We start from the raw sequence: 12,985 nt of genomic DNA on the forward strand, positions 1-12,985 counted from the left end.
TACCAAATCAACGTATTGCATAAATTTTGCCACATCGATGATTCCTTTGCAGGAATTATTTACCTATATATATATATATATAATTTACCTAGTTGGTTGTTTGGTACTGCTAGGATAATTACCTACTCATTAATTTCGCTCACCCAATGATTTAGCAGTAATTAGTGAATCCCTACTTAAGCTAAAAATGGACAAATAATGTATATCAATCTAGCTAATGTCTTACCTCATATGAGGCAAAAACTTGTGGACAATATAATAGTAAGGCAAAAAAATAACAGTATATATGAGTAGACTCACTATTGGAAATGTTGACTATAAATCCATAATTCATCCATGATTATGGAATTAGTTGATTATTCTTTAATTATTTTATTATGATTAATTAGCCTTAAATTATGTGATTAAGTCTAGATTATGAAATTATATTATTTTCCTAGTTAAACATTTTATCTCTACTATAAATTCCTCCAAAATGGAGAAGAATACTATAACCTAATAAAAGGTTTTTTGTCACTCACCTTGCTTGTTAACATTAATTGCAAATGATAAGTGAGGGCCGGGGTGAGGATTGTCACCCATCTTAAAATTAACTAAAGTTCTAATACCATGTTATACATAAAGTTTAAGTTATTAAGAAATGGGCCAATAATATATATCAAAGTAACTAATTAGAGAGTCTCATTTGTTTCAATTTAAGCCAATTTGAATCTTATTAATTTATATCACGTAAAATACTAATTATATGTATATATACACATGACTCGGTGAATAAATTTAGTGCATAATGCCACAATGTAATTAGTCACTTCCATTTTAATTTATGTTGGAAAATTTTAGTTTCTTGCTAGACTTATAAACCAAATAAATAATGGACATGTATACATGCCTGTATCATTTATTAAGACTAATAAGAATGAACCCTTTTGTTCAATTTGTAAAAATGACATCTCATCTACCGCCGGATTGATAGGAGCAAACACCTCCTTGTTTTTATATTTTCCAAACAATATTGGTGTTGACTCTAGAGATCTGAAAGGGATTTGCAATATTGCACTACAATTATAGCCTTTATTATCTAGGAGGTTCTATACCTCTAAAATCACTAACCGCGCCACCACGTAAGCCAATTCTCTTGTACAAGTCTAATTTCATAGAAGTCCTTTTTAGAATGAAATAGACAAAGCATTAATAATAGAATTCAATAACGTACCCACAACATACAATCTTTTTTAGTCATAAACTCAAACTTTTAATTAATTTATTTATTTTTAAGTCACAATTAAAGAAAAATCAAATATGCAGCATTTAATACTATTCAAACTCAAGCATATCCAAATTTTAGTTTAATTTTTTTGAGATTTTTGGGTTTATGATATAGTCTTTAGAATTTAGGGCTAAAGTCCTAAAATTCTAAATATGAAGTCATACAACATAAACTCTAAATACTTAAACCTTAAAAAAAATACTACATCATTCAATAAAGTGTAATTCTACGAAATTATAAAATATAACTCTACAAGAATTACATACTGCATCATAACAAAATAAAATGTAACTCTTTACATACTGCAGCATAACAAAATAAAATGTAATTCTGTGAGAGTTACATACAGCATAAAAAAAAATATATATATTTAGTTTTAAGCCACTCATTGTGGCTTAAAAACAAATAAATCTTTTACATTAATTTATGAGTGAAACTTACAATGTTTTTGTTGTTTTTTGCTAATTTAGTACTCTTAGTGACAATTATTACCAAAAGAAACTTAACTAATGACAACAAAATTACAAAAAGGCTGTTGTATGGGGAAAAAATTATTTGTACAGACCATATCTATAATATACTTATACAAATGAGTCTCAGTATTAGAGAAGTGCATGCGGACACACAACAAGCCAACAAGGCCTGTAGAGTGTAGACTGTAGTGGTTATAACTCCCGCACTACTTTTTAAACTCTCTCAAATATGTGGTAGATACTAGATAGCATGTGATAGTGGTGACCCCCCTATGTTTGGTTTTAAATTCCTCCTTCCCCTCCCAAATTGAAAAGTTTAGCTCCATCCTTGAAATGTGGTACACACATCATATAAAAAAATATTGTGCATGTAGCATTACTTGTCAATTAAAATCATCTCACTTTGTTATTGGTTTTTTTATTTATGTTTTTTCTCTCTCTCTTTGTTAATTGGGTTACTTGCGAGTAGGGATGTAAGATGGGTACATGTTGGCTTGACCATCTGAGTATTATGGTAAGAAGGGGTAAAGCTCATGTCTGAGCTATGTGACAAGATCTCGTAAACGTATATGCACTAAAATAACTCTTTAAGCTTCATCATTTTTGAGCTCAATAAATTAAATAAGTTATAATCTCACCGAGTGTGTTTAATAAACATATTATGATACAAATTGAAGAATTTTATATTTGAAAGAACGACAATATGGACAACTTATGACCTAAATGTGAATTGGTCTATATCAATGTTTTAGGTCTAATAAAAAAATTCTATTAAACCAAATATATTTAAGTAAATTATTCTAAAGTCCATTTTACAGCCCTTATGATAAAAAAAACTCACCTAAAAAGTTGTAATGATAAATATGTCAACTTTGTACATATAAAGCTCACGTTATATTTGCTTCTGTGTTTTTGGTGCCAAGTGCTCAGTGAGTTTTTTTTTTTTTTTAACTTGGCAAATTGTCATTGTCGCACAGTGACAATTATGGAATTCAAATAGTTATTATCGCACAATGGCAATTAGTAATAGTATAACATGAGTGTTTTATGCAATTCAAATAGTTATTGTCGCACAGTGACAATTGCCGAGCGCTCGGTGGAAAAATTATAGGGTATAACCAATATAATGCCACGTGGTATAATCAAACTAACGTGTAAGGGTATTATTGGACGATGTGTTTATATTAGTAGGGTATAATATTAATAATATACACTCATATTATAATACATAGATTAGTTATACCACGTGTCAATATTAGTTATACAGAATAATTTCTCCCCTCGGTGAATAGTATCGAGTGCTCGGTGAAGGTGTTGAGTACTTGACTCATTAAAGTGGACCGGCCTATCACTGTATTTTTGCAGGTGGACCGGCCGATCATGAGCTTTTCTGTTTTGGACTTATTAAAAAAAAAAACTCTAATTTCTTTTGTCATCAATTTAATTAGATTAATGTGGCCCATCATATGTTGACATGTATCATCTTTGGGCCCGCTTCATTTTAACAAGTTATGCAGGTGAGACCCACAATTTAGCATTGACCAGTTAGAATTGTTAGTCGATGATCAACTTGTACATTGAGGATTTGATCTCTGACTATATTGTATTGAATAGTTTTTCCAATTGGTTGTAAAATATATTCACAATTACTCTAAAGTTTATTTTACAAGGTTTAATAATAAATAAACTCACCTAAAAAGTTAAAATGATGAATATATTCACTTTGTACAAATAAAACTCACGTTATATTATGTTTCGTGTTTTTGACACTGAGTGCTCGGTGAGTTTATTTTAAAAAAAAAAAAGTGGGAAAATTATCACTATCACACAGTGGTAATTTATAGGGTATTTTAGCAATTTAAACAGCTATTGTTACACTGTAACAATGATTGTCACTGTCTAATATTGATAATTTTAGAGCGCACAATGACATTGCCGAGCACTGATGACCATGCCAAACACTCGGTGGGTTGTATTGAGTGTTCAATAATGGGGCCGAGCGCTCAGATCAATAAAGTGGACCGGCCAGTCACCGTGCTTTTGTAGGTGAGCCGTCCGATCACTGTATTTTTCGTTTTGGACTTTTTTTATAAAAAAAAAAACCCTAAAAATAATCATCTCTAATTTCTTTTTTTCTTGCCGAAAATCTTCAATTTAAAGAGAGAAGTTTTTTCCAAAGCAAACACCTAGAAGATTTGGAAATTCTTGATGCTCTTCATCAAACCCCGTAAAGAATCACTAAGCCTTATCGACTTGATTAGACCATTACAGACTCAAGTTTTGTTTTTGTTTTTTTGGAATGTTATTATCCAACACAAACATAGACGATTGCACTTAAAGACAACCTCGTTAGGTAGAGAGTTAGGCCTAATTGTAGTAGCTTAGCTCGACCTTATTGGGCCATTAAGCTAAGCTGGGGCCCAACCTATTAAGCCTTTTTTTTTTTTTTCTTAGCGGAAAGAAATTGTATAAAGACAAATAATTAAATTGTGGCCTAATTACATTAACACCTTCAAAACTACAGTATGATCGGTTTTGCATTTTATCTCCTTTATTTTTTGACTTAACTCTTCAACCTTTGACCCGTCTAATACTTTATCTCATGGGACATTGCATTAAATAACCTATTTTAATACCAAACTATCTTTTTTAACCCTCCCCTCCCTTCCCATTTCATTTCGATGAAAACAGGCCCGCACTCACCAATAACCCTCATCTCCACCCTCACCGGCGGGTCTTCTAGTTCCGGCAACATCTTCTTACCGACGACCCCTACTCTCTCTCTCTCCTTCTTCCTCTCTCTCTCTCGATCTTTGTTTCTCTCTCTAAGCCCAAAAGAAAACAAACCTTCAATCTTCACAAATCATACCCAAACCCACATACCATTTCTCATCTCCAATGGACCCACCAAAACTCCATAAATTGGCACCCAAAAAATGAATTTTGATATCAAAATGGTAAAACCCAAAAAGAATCCAATCAAAAATCGAAAAAAATGAAGTCTTTTTTTCCTACCTGAAATTCGCTCAGCGCGGGCCTGGATTTGTTGTTCCATAAAATTTTCGACATGATTTTGTTGTTCCAGATATGAAATTTTGACTTGAATTTGCTGTTGTAGATATAAAATTTTGATTTGGGTTTGATGTTCTAGATCTGAAATTTTGACTTGTTATTTTAGATTTAAAATTTGATCGCGAAAAATTGTTGACAAATAATGGTCAACACATAATAATGCTCCAATTATTTTAGATGATGTTCCAGCCAGTTCATCATATTCATCATTTTCTACTTTTTTTTTTTTTTTTACATTTTAATTGCAAACGTGGTGCCAAGTTGGCACTATGCGACCTTTTCTTTGATGCCATTTTAGAGATCACAATTTGTGTTTTTATCTCAAAACTCATTTAAAAATTTAATATTTTAAAATTGCTAAAACATAAGTAAAAATTCAATTAAAAAAAAAACAAACAAAAAAACACCCAAACCCCCTCCCCTCTTCGACGCATCCACCACTCTCTCCTCCCTCTCTCCCACCCTCCCCACTAGTTGGTCTATAAATTAAATTTGGGGTTAAGGTATACTTAGGGGTGGGTTCGGATCGGTAACCGAACCGAAATCCCTAAACCGAAGACCGAACCGAACCCCTCCGGTAAGCCTCCATGGCAATCGAGACCGAGACCAGCAAGCCGGTAAACCGATGTCCGGTCAACCGAAGAATCTGGTCGGCTCGGCTCGGTCATGGGCCTAGACCGAACACATGTTGGGCCATGTTTTGGGCCACATTTTGGACCATTTTTGGGGCTTGACTCCATTCACTAATTTAGTATAATATATTAATATTAGGGTTTAGAGTATTTTTAATTAGTTTATATATATGTATATATATTAAAAAACATATAAATTAAAATTATAGGGGTTTATAAATTAATATATGTTTTATATAAATTATAGAAATGTATTATATAAAATTATAAATTATTTATTAGAAATGTATAAGAAATGTATTAGAAATGTATAAAAATGAATTATTTAAATGATTTGTTAAGTATATTCGGTTCGGTTCGGTTTACTGACGGTTTAAGGATATGAGAACCGGGACCGAGTCCTAACCTCCCGGTTCGGTAGTCAAACCGAACTTCCGATACAATTTTTTTCGATATCGGTTGGGCCGGTTTCGGGCTCGGCCTCAGTTTTTCGGTCAACCCAACCCAGCCCTAGGTATACTAGTGAATATAGGTAACTATAAAAACAGTATATTGATATTGGATTTGAAAAATATCAAAACAATGAATTGTTTCAAGACCAACGCCCCACCTCCCTCACCAGCCAGCAACTCCCTCCATTTATCTCTACAATATTAGAAATGTCCAAGTTCAAATCTCTCTCCCCAAACAAAAATACATGCTTAAGTAGAGAGTTGGGTCTTATAGGTTCCCAACTTCCCATCTAAACAATAAGCCTTATAAGAAGAGTAAGGAAGATGATATACCAATTTAATATTCAGAAAAAAAAAAGAAGAAGAAGTAAATGACGAAGTTATAAATAAAATTGAAAAACCAAATTAAGTCCAAAATACGTTGATTTGAGTCCTAGGTCAAGTTCGCCCTAAATAAGTTGATTGAGTCTAGGTCCAATGGATGGGCCTTAGCCTCATTCATTGGTGAGTCAGGTCCCAGACAAAAAAAATGTTGGGTCGAGGCAAAAAGCCAGAGAGCCCACCAGTTAAGGACTTTATGCATGATTCATCATTCATCTACTTATATTATGTCATAAATGAAAAATCATACAGTTAATTAGAAATAGGCCCAATTTTTAAATGTTATTTAGAATAAAATCATATAAAAATTTAGATTTGTACTTAAATCCAATTTTTAAGGCTAAAGTCCAAAAAATGGATTTTTTAAATTTTTTGACTAATATTATCTCTTGAAATTAAAATAATTAATATCAATTAATTTTTAAAATTATGAAAGATAATATCCCTTAGGACATTTTTAATTTTACATTTTTTAATTAAAATATTCAAGATAATCTAGTTTTTATGTTTTATAATTTAAAATAATAAAAAAATAATATCCGTTTAAATTATACAAATATAAAAAAAAATTGCATTAACCCACAAAATCGAAAATAATCAAACAAGTAAGAAAAAAACTATATATAAGTATATTTCAATTGTACCAATACCTAGGTTTATATATATATATATTGGTACATTTCAATTGTACCAATGCATATATATATATATATATATATATATATATTCTCCATTAGGTGCACACATGATTCGAATGCTCGGTTTTCGCTGCTGATTGCTCGGTCATGTTGGTTCCTTTCCCAAGTTTTGAGGGTAAATCTCAATCTTCTCACCTCATCTCCTCCTAGGGTATAAAATGTGCCCAAAATCTCAGAGTTAAACTATAACATAAACGCCGACAAACCATTGATCGATTGGTACAATTGAAATGTATCCATAAAGAATTTTTTCCTTGTTTGATTATTTTTTATTTTGTGGGCTAATACATTTTTATTAGATTTATATAATTTAAATCCCACAATTAATTTTAGGATAATATGATAATATTAAGATATTATAATATGATAATATTATAATATTATAATATTAAGATAATATTAAACTAGGATAATATTAAGATTTAAATATCATTAATTTTAGGATAATATTAGATATTTTTGAAATTAAAAACATCTGAATAATATTTTTAGACCTCAGTCAAAAATAAAAAAGCATTAAGGTATGAGTCTAAGGGAAAAGAGAAAATTGGACTGGCCTGTGAATCACCCTAGATTATAAGGCAGAATTTCGTACTTTCCTATAATTTGGGTGCAGTTCCACTCCAGTTTTTGTAGTTTTAATTTTGTCAATTTCATCACTATATATAGTTTATTGATTATTGCAACTCAATGACAAACCTTTTGTTTCGTCAATTTATTCGATGAAAATAACATGCGATGTGCACGATTCAATGAATTTTAAATAGTAATAATGAAGTTAAACCACCAAAAAATTTAAAATACTCTTGCTCATGAGTTGCCTTTGTATTTTGGTCAAACAAATTGAACAAATTAAGGGTATATTCTTGAATTGAAACAATTAAAAAATAGGTCTATTGACTTTAAATACCAAATTGTAATGTTTTTTTATTTTAACTACCAAAACATTTATGTCATTTCACTTTAGGTACTAAATTTCAGTTTAAGTACCAACTTTAAAAAACTTGGTTATATTGAGCTGTGACTGTGTAACAGTCATAACTTTTTTATTAATTTGTTGTTTTTTCAATATTTGTAAGGCTTAAACTTTAATGTTTAGTCTTTGGGTTATAGGATTTCATCCTCCAAACCTAAATCAAAAGTATGAAATCCTTAAAAATTTTGATTTTTTATAAATTTTAAACAGTCACAGTTGTGACTGTTCAACACTTACAACTGTAACTGTTCGACAATCACAACTGTATAACAAACTGATTTGTGACCTAATCCAAAATATCTTACTCTAAGTTAGTACCTAAACTAAAAAAATTAATGGTCTTGTTGTTTTACTGAAAAACTATTAATATTTGATATTTAATCCTAATTTTCTATTAAAAAATTATAGGACAAAATTGACATAATTGAAAACGCAAAGATTAAAGTAAAACTTGGCCTAGATTACATGGGCCAAAAACAAAAATTTAGCTTAAATCATAATGATGCAGAGGAATTCGAGAGTTAAACTCTCGGTTTAAAGGGAATCAAGTTTTCCACAACCAAACGATTTTTGTGGATATTGCAAACAAAAATTTAGCCTAAATCATAATGATGCAGCAGGAATTCGAGAGTTAAACTCTCGGTTTAAAGGGAATCAAGTTTTCCACAAACCAAACGATTTTAATGGAAATTGCACACAGTCTGGGCTCTCAATTAGTCAATTTTCAAGTCTTTCCCAGCTACGCGTTTTTGAACAAGATGGTCCTTTTAGTCAATCATGGGCTCCACTCCCAACACCCAATGAAGAAAAAGAAAGGAGAACTCAGAAGGAGTTTTCCTACAAACCCCAATTCAGACGTCAGAAGACTCAGACCACTCTTGTTTAGTCTTCGGTCACAGTCTTCCTGCACTAGTCCCAGTCAACTCCACACCCAACACAACGCTCCCAAACTCCCAAACTACACGCCCAACATTTTTCTTCTCTTTCCCACAAATTCCCATTCCCCAAAACCCCACACAAAAGTACAAAACACAGACATCTCTCTCTCTCTCTCTCTCTCTCTCTCTCTCTCTCTCTCTCTCTCTCTCAAAACCCTTAATATTATAAGCCTCTTCTTCTCTCTTCCTATCTATGCTCTCTGTCTGACCACCTTCTTTCTTGGGTCTCCTACCCACCTGAAAACTGAAAGTCTGAAACCACATAAATATATCTACAAATATGCATTAGTCCCTCTAATCTCTCACATGCCTTCATTTTTATAATTGAAAAAGGGAAGTGCAAGACAATCTCTTATCTTTGCCACCACAGCCAGCAAAAATGACCAGGTATGGGCAAAGCAGCTCTCTTTTCTTCTGTTTCTTCTATGTCTTCTTCTTCTTCTTATTGTTTTGCTATCCTATGGTGTTGTCTCAACTATCCTCAAACCAAAAAACCACCATGATCAATCTCTCCAACAGTCTAAACAGTAGTAATGTTCCATGGGATATCAAAAAGGAGCCAAACCCATGTTTATGGGAAGGAGTCATCTGCAACTACCCCACAAGTTCATCTGTCAATCAAATTTCTCTATCTGGGGTTTCTCTATCTTCCTCAGATTTTCTGCCCACTGTTTGCCAGATTGAGTCTTTGCAGACTCTTGATGTGTCAAAGAACCATCTGAGCTCAATCCCATCTGGGTTTATCACTGGTTGTGGGAAGATAGATGGGTTAAAGCTACTAAATTTCAGTTTTAACAATTTGGAGGGTTCTTTGCCTACCTTTGTTGGTTTTTCTGGGTTGGAGGTCTTGGACTTGTCTCATAATAATTTGAGTGGAACCATTAATTTAGAGTTAGGTGGATTGGTTGGGCTCAAAAGCTTGAACCTTAGTGTCAACCGTTTTAGTGGGTCTGTTCCTACCAACCTTGGAAATTCCAAATTTTTGGAGAAGCTTGAACTTTCTATGAATCAATTTCAAGGTACAATCCCTGTTGAAATTGTGGATTATCACAATTTGACTCTGATTGATCTTAGCGGAAACAAGCTTTCTGGGTCTGTTCCTGATAGAATTGGAGAGCTCTCCAAGTTGGAGGTTTTGATTCTGTCTGCCAATATTTTAACTGGGGAAATCCCACAAAGCCTTTCCAATATCACAAGCCTTGTGCGATTTGCAGCAAATTTGAACAAGTTCCGAGGTCCAATTCCTGGTGGAATTACAAAAAATCTGAAAAATTTGGACCTAAGTTTCAGTAGCTTAAGTGGGTCAATTCCCTCGGACCTTTTGTCGCCATCAAAATTGCAGACTGTGGATTTGTCTGGTAATACGTTACAGGGATCCATACCCGCTGATATATCGCCAGGATTGGTGAGCTTGAGATTGGGAAGCAATCTACTTGATGGGATGGTACCTTCTGCAACACTCCAAAACATGACATACTTGGAGCTGGAAAACAATAAATTGACTGGATTGATTTTTCCTCCTGAATTGGGTTCTTGCCAGAATTTGGCGCTGTTGAATTTGGCTCGGAATAACCTGACTGGGGCTTTGCCGGCGGAGTTGGGTAACCTTACTCATCTTCAAGTTTTGAAACTTGAATTTAACAATCTAGCTGGAGAAATCCCAAGTCAAATTACTCAACTACAGAGCCTGTCAATTCTGAATATCAGCGGGAATTCTCTGAATGGTACAATACCGCCTTCGGTTTCGAGCCTGCAGAAACTTATTAACTTGAATTTACAAGGCAACAATCTCAGTGGTTCCATACCCAACACTATTTACCAGATGAATTCTCTGTTGGAACTCCAACTTGGTGGAAATCGATTAAGTGGTGATATTCCAAGGATGCCGACAACATTGCAGATTGCTCTGAATCTCAGCAGCAACCTCTTCAAAGGATCCATTCCAAGTACTCTTTCCAGGCTTGTTGGATTAGAAATCTTGGATCTCTCAAATAACAAATTCTCAGGTGAGATACCTACATTTTTTACTGAAATGGGATCCTTGACACAACTGTTGCTTTTTAACAATCAGCTCTCTGGAGTTATTCCAAAGTTTAATTCTTGGGTTATGGTTAACACCACTGGAAATGAGGGTTTGATTAACGCTACTACAACACCAACCAAATTGGAAAAGAAGGGAAAATCAGATGCTGTGACAATCGTTCTTGCAGTTGTTGCTGCTGTTTTTGTTGTTGGAGCGATCGCTATCACGGCACAATTACAGGGTAAATGATGAACAACTACAATCAAGGGAAGATCTTCCCCTTCCTGAGGTCCTCCAAGGCAATCTCTTAACTGCAAATGGAATTCACAGATTAAATATCGATTTCACTAAAGCCATTGAAGCATTTGCTGACCTGTCAAACATTGTGCTGAAGACTAGGTTTTCAACTTATTACAAGGCGATCATGCCATCTGGATCATGCTACTTTGTCAAGAAGCTTAACTGGAGTGACAAGATATTCCAATTTGGCAGCCATGATAGATTCGCAAATGATCTTGAGGTCTTTGGGAAACTAAGCAATTCCAATGTCATGACTCCTTTGGCCTATGTTTTGACTGTTGACAATGCTTATCTGTTCTATGAATTTGCTCCAAAAGGCACCCTTTTTGATGTTCTTCATGGTAGCTCGAGTACTGACATGGATTGGGCAAGTAGATACAGTATTGCAATTGGAGTAGCTCAGGGTCTTGCCTTCCTTCATGGGTGCACCTCGGGTCCAATACTCCTCCTTGACCTGTCAAGCCGAAGCATTTTGCTTAAGTCCCTCAAGGAGCCTCTGATTGGAGATGCTGAGCTTTGTAAGGTGATTGATCCCTCAAAGAGCACTGGAAGCCTTTCTACTGTTGCTGGATCTGTTGGCTACATCCCTCCAGGTCAGGAACTCTGTGACTTCATCTTGCAGTAACAAAGACTTCTCATTATAGTGCCTATTTACCCCTAGTTAAATTCATTCTTGCCCTTTTGCTCAATAACTTTCTGGATTTAAAGAGTACTTCCCATAATTAGTAATTCGAATTTCACCATTAAATGAGTTTCTGTCTTGTCTAAATCTTGTCTCTGTTTTGTGGTTGCAGAGTATGCTTACACTATGAGGGTAACAATGGCCGCAAATATCTACAGCTTTGGGGTCATTCTGCTGGAACTTCTGACAGGAAAGCCAGCAGTGAGTGAGGGAACAGAGTTGGCCAAGTGGGTATTAAGTAACTCAGTGCAGCAAGATAAATGGGATCGCATTCTTGATTTCAGTATCAGCAGAACTTCAATTGCTGTCAAAAGCCAGATGCTTGCAGTACTGAAAGTTGCTCTTGGTTGTGTTAGTGTATCACCAGAAGCAAGGCCAAAAATGAAGAGTGTGCTTAGGATGCTCCTCAATGCAAGATAAAAGTAAGAGGGCAGAACAAAGACTATATTAAATAGCAGTTCCACTCAAAAGATGAAACATGAGTTTTGGTCAGTCCCCTACAAAATACTAGAGTGTGTGGTGCCCTGAAAAGCTTATCTTTTCATAGTAGATATTGCCAAAAATAAGAAGTAAAATGTATGTAAAATATAGTAAATTTCTTTACTGTACTCAAATAATTTTCAGCTTCACCACGGCAACAAGACAACCAAAAGCCAGGTTCCTGTCGTAACAGCATTTCTTCCACTTCCAAGGTTGACTGGCTTTAATCAAAACAATGCATTGCCGGTACCAGCAGAGTTGTAAGAACAGTATTGCAGAATTTATAAAAATATATTTCACTGGCAACAATTTCGTCATGGATGTTAAATACTGTAAGTTACAAATTTCATTCAATCTATCCATTACATACTGCTACAACCTCAACAACCAGTTTCATGCTATAGCCAACTAAGAAAAAAAATTGATAGAAAAAACAACAGCCAGCCAGAATTTATGACAGAACCTTCGGACAAACTAAAACTAAATCTAAAACTCAGTGAGCATTTATCTTCAAAATTCTTCTATCTTTATAAAATTGAACAAGCCTCCCAACAAGCTATATGATTGAGAATCATAGAAACAAGACCAATGGTAACACAGGAAAAATACAA

The 12,985-nt window shown here is 34.0% G+C and overlaps 2 protein-coding genes across 2 annotated transcripts; both read left to right on the forward strand.

Moving 5' to 3' along the window:
• Positions 1–9,042: 9,042 nt before the first annotated feature.
• Positions 9,043–11,288, forward strand: LOC147293499 (uncharacterized). Its single transcript, XM_086234481.1, has one exon. The coding sequence runs from the start codon at positions 9,269–9,271 to the stop codon at positions 11,159–11,161; it is 1,893 nt and encodes a 630-aa protein (XP_086090607.1). The 5' UTR covers positions 9,043–9,268; the 3' UTR covers positions 11,162–11,288.
• LOC147293500 (leucine-rich repeat receptor-like tyrosine-protein kinase PXC3) lies at positions 11,246–12,314 on the forward strand. Its single transcript, XM_086234480.1, has 2 exons — positions 11,246–11,805; positions 12,007–12,314. Exons 1-2 carry the CDS (start codon positions 11,337–11,339, stop codon positions 12,312–12,314), a joined length of 777 nt encoding a protein of 258 aa, XP_086090606.1. The 5' UTR covers positions 11,246–11,336.
• The last annotated feature ends 671 nt before the right edge of the window (positions 12,315–12,985 follow it).

The sequence above is a fragment of the Dryas octopetala genome, chromosome 2 (assembly GCF_963921425.1).
Source record: "Dryas octopetala chromosome 2, drDryOcto1.1, whole genome shotgun sequence".
NCBI classification, from domain to species: Eukaryota; Viridiplantae; Streptophyta; class Magnoliopsida; order Rosales; family Rosaceae; genus Dryas; species Dryas octopetala.

Coding starts and splice junctions, on each gene's coding strand:
- LOC147293499 (XM_086234481.1), top strand. CDS start 9,269: ATGACCAGGTATGGGCAAAGCAGCTCTCTTTTCTTCTGTTTCTTCTAT.
- LOC147293500 (XM_086234480.1), top strand. CDS start 11,337: ATGCCATCTGGATCATGCTACTTTGTCAAGAAGCTTAACTGGAGTGAC. Junction 11,806..12,006: donor TGTTGGCTACATCCCTCCAG/GTCAGGAACTCT, acceptor TTGTGGTTGCAG/AGTATGCTTACACTATGAGG.